The sequence below is a fragment of the Bombus fervidus genome, chromosome 9 (assembly GCF_041682495.2).
Source record: "Bombus fervidus isolate BK054 chromosome 9, iyBomFerv1, whole genome shotgun sequence".
Taxonomy (NCBI): Eukaryota; Metazoa; Arthropoda; class Insecta; order Hymenoptera; family Apidae; genus Bombus; species Bombus fervidus.
The window spans coordinates 3,737,053-3,745,149 of NC_091525.1; the positions used below are offsets into that span (position 1 = coordinate 3,737,053).

General features: G+C 44.4%; 2 protein-coding genes and 1 long non-coding RNA gene across 4 annotated transcripts; all 3 read left to right on the plus strand.

Moving 5' to 3' along the window:
* The first annotated feature begins 32 nt into the window (after positions 1 to 32).
* On the plus strand, positions 33 to 1,598 carry LOC139990871 (uncharacterized). 2 transcript variants are annotated; one of them, XR_011800678.1, is made up of 3 exons: positions 33 to 374; positions 1,128 to 1,234; positions 1,508 to 1,598. It is a non-coding gene; the product is annotated as an uncharacterized lncRNA (long non-coding RNA). The 2 variants fall into 2 exon arrangements; XR_011800677.1 differs by lacking the exon at positions 1,508 to 1,598 and having other exon boundaries at positions 1,128 to 1,334.
* Positions 1,599 to 3,853: 2,255 nt separating this feature from the next.
* LOC139991094 (uncharacterized) lies at positions 3,854 to 6,190 on the plus strand. Its single transcript, XM_072010909.1, has one exon. The coding sequence runs from the start codon at positions 3,854 to 3,856 to the stop codon at positions 6,188 to 6,190; it is 2,337 nt and encodes a 778-aa protein (XP_071867010.1).
* Positions 6,191 to 7,233: 1,043 nt separating this feature from the next.
* Positions 7,234 to 7,782, plus strand: LOC139991095 (uncharacterized). Its single transcript, XM_072010910.1, has one exon. It carries the CDS (start codon positions 7,234 to 7,236, stop codon positions 7,780 to 7,782), a length of 549 nt encoding a protein of 182 aa, XP_071867011.1.
* The last annotated feature ends 315 nt before the right edge of the window (positions 7,783 to 8,097 follow it).

The following is an 8,097-nucleotide window of genomic DNA, read 5'->3' on the forward strand; positions in this document are numbered from 1 at the left end:
TGGGTGCATCTGTAGTTTGTGAGACCATTGTACATTGTTCGATATGAAAGGAATTCAAAGAAGATGTAATGCGGATAATTATCGGTAAATTAGGAAATAAATTTACGAACGAGGGAACAGTAAACAATGTGAAAAATCCCACGATTCAATAAGGAAAGCAAACGTACAAATGGTTATGCAAACCTGCACGTAATCTAAGAAATCTGTCAAGCGATACAATCGCGTGATGGTTATCGCGAAAACCGCAATTCATCGTTGTGCGAAGAGCGAATAGTACATACGGATGCGTGGGAAAATTTTCGCTTGATGTTTTAAATGGGATATCTGAAACAAGTTTCAACTAATATTGCGTTTCGGATATTCCAGCTAAAAGTGTAAAATAATATTTAAAAAAATATTATAGACGAAAATATTATTCACGATTTTCCGACTGCTTTATAAGATAATTCTGTACACATTTCATAATGTAAATAGATTTACGTATTTTATTGTAGATCTTCGGTAATATTTTGTCATCATGTCATTTGTATAAACGCGATGACGAAAACAATTAAATAAAAACCAATTTCTGTCACAAAACAATAAACGATCTTTATTTGTCACGAATGTTTGCTTCACTTGTCACGCGACCATAATATCTACGTATCTATTAGTTAAAAATTGTTTACATATCGAAAAATCTATCGGGAACCTTTCGTTACCCCAACTGTATAACCCACGATCAGTAAATATATAAAATAACTGCGGACTACTGCGAGCGTCAAGCTTGTAAATGTGGAATAACTTTTTTAAATTTCGATATTTGTCTTGACGAAGTCAAATAGATCCGTTTATCGACATAATTATTACGTATGCTATATTGTACGAAATTCACACATCATAAAAGAACAAGGCGTTAATCAGCCAGGAACGCAGATGTGAAATAGTTTACCTTTGAGAGATTCTAAAAAATTTTTTTTCTTCCGCAAAAAAAAAAAAAAAGACAGCAGTTAGAAGACGACACACGATCTAAATATTTCATTAAAAAAATTGTGTATCGGTCGACTAGTGTGAGATAGGTGGAGCACCATCATCGACTGATTCACCAATTTTATCATCGTCTAAAGTCAATGCGTACTCTTCGGTAGGAACATGCACGGAATGTAGAAATGCGAGTCCGGCGCTGCTTAAACAGCAAGAAAGAAAGAAAGAAAGAAAAGAAGGAGGACACGGGATATATAATGGTGACTCTGAGGTATTTACCAGCGACATTAGACTATAAAAACTATTTTTCCTGCGTCTGACTGCAAGATGTAAGCGTATTAAAAATAAAGCGAGCTGGAAAAGCAATGAAACTTTTTTTGTAGTTTAGAACTAACATTCTTTCCAAGAGAACGGATGAGTTGCGAATTACACGGTTCCCCCGACACTTTTTATCCTCGCGATGAATAGGATACGATGCAATGAAAAAAAAATGTTGCCTGGAACTTCAAGGTCCAAGTCAATTTTGTGGCTACTTTTTTTGCAGATCTTCAACGATCCAGAGGTGTAGCATAACGCTACGGTGTTCGTGACAAATCATCCTTGAACACCTTGTACTATTCACGAATCACAGATAAGAAATCTTGTTACGTCGTGAAGCTTGATATGGATCGTGTTTCTAACCGTCTCTCGCGGTCCACTAGCGTCATACACAAATCGTTTCATCTCCCCAACGGGATATACAATGTATCGACGAGCGCACGGTTGCCGCCCGGCCGCGAGTTCCAGAAACGTCGACTCGATCCGTTCTTTAATTACACAAAGAAGTCGGCATACGTGATCATCGGCGCGAACGGTGGCGTGATGGGAGCGCGGAGGGGGTCGTCTCCCCGAGAGGACAAAAAATTTATCCTAGGGCAGTCAGTCTTTCTTCCAAAATCTTACCGCACACGTCTTAACCGCTAACGGATAAAATCGCGAATTCATCGAACATCGATACATATCAAAATCAATCTCTCGGCGTTCTATCCATCAAATCGATCCATTTTCGGATTAATCAATTACTGTGCTTTCCGACACGACGAAGTCAAACAATTTCTGTCGACGCAATAATTATTGTAGGCTAGTGAAAATAAATATATATATATATTCTATAACTGTGGATTCCAGTTATATTAAAAACTAATCACCCCTATTATCCTAAAAGAAATAAGGGAATCGCCCTGCTCGTGGTGTCGATTCGTGCAATCGTAGCGGGAATTTACGACTCCCGTTGACGCGCTACATCAAACGATCGCGTCTCCCCGCGACTGGACGAAAATACATAGTCCTTCGAGCCGGATTCACGTGCCAGTGAAAAGTGTACCTAACAGTGACCACACAGTGCCACGTGAAAACACCGCCATTCAATAATATGCGTGGACCTCGGAAAGCAGCAAAAGTAAGTAACTGCAGCATCGTCAGTATAAAATACGCATAGCTCGTTGGTCGAGGAACGCAACCAGACAGCGTCCCGACATAGCTGGAGAATCAGTAAATTGCAAGTTTAAATAACGTACATATCGACTACAGCGCTAAGCATGCCGGCTACGTCAAAGAGCAATCTCATAAGAAATAAACGCGATAAAATGAGGGTGTTTTCGAATATTTCCTCAGTTCCTCAGGGAAAGTATTGACGAATATGAGCAGTCCACCGAACCACAAACCGCGCTTTTGAATTCATATCAATCCCAGCTTCAGGATGGGTGGGAACGATTTAAACTCTTCCAAGGCGAGTTAGATGATCTCGACGATGATGACCTCGCGCGAGAAACGGAGGCTCTGAAGATTTACGGTTCCCTGAACGCGCGACTCACGACCCTCGTGAATAGAAATCGGTCATCGACCCTTCTGACACCATCAAAATCCGAATCAGAAACCAATTCCGAAGTGATCGCCATTAAATTGCCAGAAATCCATTTGCCCACTTTCGACGGTACTATTGAAGAATGGAATTCCTTCTACGATACATTTATGTCCACCATTGATCGCAATGAGAAACTAACGCCGGTTCAAAAATATCACTACCTTCGATCGTCCGTGACTGGCAGAGCCGCGAGAAGCATACAGTCGTTAGATATCACCGAGTCCAACTATTCCATCGCGATGAACGTGTTAAGAGACTATATCATCAACTATACGCAAGTGGCATCATACATTGCCCGTTAAAAGAATGCCCTCGTATACGCATCTAATAGATTTTCTGACGGTACGGGCAAACGGCGACCAACCCAATACCAGATCGAGGGAGACAAAAGAGTCTTATCAACGTCCCAGTCATCGACATAATTTGTCACGAGGACAAACTTTCTCTACCGCAAAAGGGACCTGGACATGTCACATATGCCGAGGGTCTCATGACATAAAGAATTGCCAATTCTTCAGAGCAAAGCCCGCCAAGACACGCGCTGAACTAATAAAGAAGGCATCGTTATGCACAAATTGCCTAGGCAAAGGCCACACCATTACCCATTGCCCCGCCGGATCATGTCGCATATGTCGACGACGACACCATACTCTTCTCCATCGAGATGACATTCAGGTCAGTGATAAGGTTTTGAACTCGCGATCACCCTGCAGTAGGCCACCGAGCGATCGATCATTAAGCAAACGATCATCAAGCGGTCGATCGTCGAGCGATCGATCCTCTAACAGTCATTCATCGAACAACCGTTACAATAAAAGCCGATCTCCCACCGGGTCACCGACACCTCGTTATACCCACCGTTCAAGACGTACTACCGAATCCAAACAAAGATCTACTCATCGCCACGAACCACGTTCACCGCGACCTAACTCGATCGAATCGCACGGATCAGCCAAAGAACAGCGATCCAAGAAAAAATGACTGAACATGACAATAGAAAAGGCGACCGAGGCACCAGATATATCTCCACAAGCTCCACTAAATCACGATTTGTTAGTCACCGCGCAGATAAACATTTTAAATAACAGGGCACTTCCCATCCGAGCTAGGGCGTTGCTAGACACCGGATCTAGCATGAATTTCATGACTGAAAAATTCGCCCACTCACTTTACCTCAAACAAAGAAGATGTTCGGTGCCGATCGGAGCTCTAGACAATTTGACCACCACTGCTAAGCGACAAATCACGGCCACCCTTACTTCTATAGACGGCAAATATACACGTACGATGACTTTTTTGATAATACCCACGATATCGCCGGCAGTTCCAGACCAACCCATCGATCGATCGCTAATCAATCTACCTAAGAATCTACGACTAGCTGATCCAGAATTCCACCAGTCACGCCCGATCGAAGTATTATTAAGCGCAGGACCAACTTTAGCATCATTATGCATCGGGCAAATCAAGTTGAATCAAGCAAACCATTCCGAGTTATGCTTACAAAAGACTCGATTCGGTTGGGTCATCGGGGGGAGCCCAAACGCACAAATAGCTACACGTTCTTTTCACGTCAACACAACTGATTTGCAAGCCGATCTAGCGCGTTTCTGGGAACTCGATGAAGGACCCCCCACCACATATTTGTCGGAATCAGAAAGAACATGTGAGGAGCATTTCCGAGATCATGTCCGACGCACGAAAGAAGGGCGATACATCGTCGCCCTACCATTCAATGAAAGACTTCCTTCATTGGGAACTTCGAAGGCCGTAGCCATGAATAGGCTCACCTCACTTCATCGTCGATTCCGCCGCGATAAGCAATTCGAAACAGCATATCGCGCGGTTATTCAAGAGTATCTAGACCTGGGACACATGAGCAAAATCACATCCGCTGATCCCTCCGATAACGTATATTATTTACCGCATCACGGCGTGGTCAAGGAATCGAGCGATACCACTAAACTTCGGGTTGTGTTCGACGGATCAGCATCCAGCAGTACCGGAGTTTCACTCAACGACACTCTTCACACCGGTCCAAAGCTACAAGAAGATCTAGTTAGCATTTTGTTGAGATTTCGCTCTCATCAGTATGTCCTAACTGGCGATATTGAAAAAATGTATCGTCAAATCCTAGTGAGACCAGAAGATCGAAAGTATCAGCATATTCTGTGGAGCAATTCCAAAAACGAGGTCGAAACCTACCGGCTCAACACCGTGACCTTCGGGTTATCCGCAGCTGCGTGCCTTGCCCTTCGGTGCCTAAAACAATTGGCAGAGGACGAGGGCCATCGATTCCCACGCGCTTCATCGATTTTGAGACGTGATTTCTACGTCGATGATGCTCTCACCGGAGCTGACACAAAGGAAGAAGCAGTGTCTATCCGAAAAGAATTAACCAAACTACTACGATCTGCCGGGTTGAATATAAGAGAATGGGCATCCAACGACCAAGACATACTACGTGGGCTGTCAGAAGTCGATAAAAATCGAAGACTACAATTGGGTGAGTCTGCAACTCTGAAAACTCTTGGGGTTTTTTGGGATTCGCATGACGATGCAATCCTCTACTCAGTTGAAACAAAAATTAAAATGTCACATATCACCAAGCGATCAATCAGCTCTGTGATTGCCAGAATATATGATCCACTGGGATTACTCGCGCCAGTGATAGTTCGAGCAAAAATCCTATTGCAACGAGTCTGGGCACTGAAGGTGGACTGGGATGAATCGCTTCCATCAGATCTACATTCAGAATGGAATCGATACTATTCCCAATTACCATTATTGAATAACATCCGGTTTCCCCGAAAAACCATCATCAAAACAGCTGTTAACATCGAACTTCACGGTTTTTGCGACGCCAGCGAGAAGGCGTACGGAGCCTGTGTGTATATACGTACGATCAATGTTGACGGAATCATCCAGACTATATTACTAACGGCGCGCTCCAAAGTAGCCCCACTCAAAACTCTGACCATACCAAGACTCGAATTAAGCGGAGCACTACTTCTTACCTCGTTGATTTCAGTTGTAAAAAATTCTTTAACGACAAGGATTTCTCGAACCGTTTACTGGACGGACTCATCTATCGTGCTCCAATGGATCAAATCTTTATCACACACACTAAAAACCTTTGTGGCGAATCGAGTATCCGAAATTCAAAACAAAACCAATATCGACGACTGGCGACATGTGTCCACCACCGATAATCCAGCGGATTTGATCTCCAGAGGTCAAACGCCTAAAGAATTCTTAAATCAGGCCATTTGGAAAACCGGACCGGAGTGGCTTAATCAGACCGAAGAGAGTTGGCCAAATTGAAGCCCCATAACGGCGGACGAAATCCCAGAACAAAAAAGAACAATATGTTTAACCAGCAACACGATCGAACCTTCCATCTTAGACTGATATTCTTCCTGGCCGAAGCTCATAAGAGTCGTCGCTCGATGCCTTCGTTGGAAAAACAAACAAAATCGAGCGACACCGCTGACAGTAGATGAAATTAATTCATCCCACAACAAATTGATACAGGTGATACAAAACACTTATTTCTCAAATGAAATTCGCCAGCTCCAGAAGGACCGGATCAACGAGGTTGGAGGGAAGCTCCAAAGCTTAAATCCCTTCATCGATAAGGAGGGGGTACTACGAATCGGAGGAAGACTCAGTAACTCACCGATTCCGTTCCAACAAAAACACCCTATCATTTTACCGAAAGCCCCAATTACAAAACTGATCATTTATCATGAGCACACGACTAATCATCACGCAGGAACACAATCAACATTATACGCAGTGAGGCAACGCTATTGGCCCATCGATGGTCGTAGTCAAATATGGCGAACTATCAAAGGGTGCGTACGATGTTGCCGATCTAACCCACCCCCAGTAGAATTCCTGATGAGGGATCTCCCAGAGGCGCGCATTACCGAGTCACGGCCCTTCACCAACGTCGGGACTGATTATTGCGGCCCCTTCTACATCAAAGAGAGGAGGCACCGCAACCGCAGCAAGGTCAAGGTTTACGTCGCTATCTTCATATGTCTGGCAACCAGAGCTGTACACATCGAATTGGTAAGTGACCTTACCACCGAAGCTTTCATAGCAGCTTTACGACGATTTATATCCCGGCGAGGACATTGCGCGACAATTCTCTCGGATAACGGCACCAACTTCGTCGGGGCTAATAGAGAATTGAACGAGCTCCGAGCCCTCTTCCAGTCAGACGAGCACAACGAGAAGATACAGAGTTTTCTCACAGAAAAATACAATGGAGTTTTAATCCGCCCAACTCACCACATTTCGGGGGTTTGTGGGAAGCCGCAGCGAAATCGTTCAAACGTCATCTAATACGCGTCGTCGGCATGGAAGTATTAACGTATGAACACCTCAACACACTTGTTATTGAGATTGAAGCCATCTTGACCTCCCGTCCCATTACTCCGATATCATCCGATCCTAATGATCCGCCTGTCCTCACCCCCAGTCATTTTTTAATAGGAGATGCACTAACCAGTTTACACGAACGAGATTTCAGAGATATTCCACCAAACCGATTATTCAGTTGGCAGCGGATCAACCAGTTAAAACAATATTTTTGGAACCGATGGTACCGCGAATACCTCACTGAGTTAACCAGACGTAACAAATGGAGCAAGGGCGCTCACAGTATTCGCGAAGGCACCATCGTCCTAATCCGGGAGGACAACATTCCTTCGATGCAATGGCCCTTAGGCCGCGTCATCAAGGTACACCCTGGAGCAGATGGCATCATCCATACAGTCACGATAAAGACAGCAACCAATACCCTGGATCGTGGCGTCAAACGACTGGTTCCCCTGCCCTGTCAACCTGATACGGAGAGGTCCGAATTACAAAGAAGGGCGAAGGAGGTGGAGAAAATAGATGCCTAAACATTTCCAGAAATTTTGATCAGTATCCGATCAACGGGGGGAGTATGTTACGTCGCGAAGCTTGATATGGATCGTGTTTCTAACCGTCTCTCGCGGTCCTCTAGTGTCATACACAAATCGTTTCATCTCCCCGACGGGATATACAATGTATCGACGAGCGCACGGTTGCCGCCCGGCCGCGAGTTCCAGAAACGTCGACTCGATCCGTTCTTTAATTACACAAAGAAGTCGGCATACGTGATCATCGGCGCGAACGGTGGCGTGATGGGAGCGCGGAGGGGGTCGTCTCTCCGAGAGGACAAGAAATTTATCCTA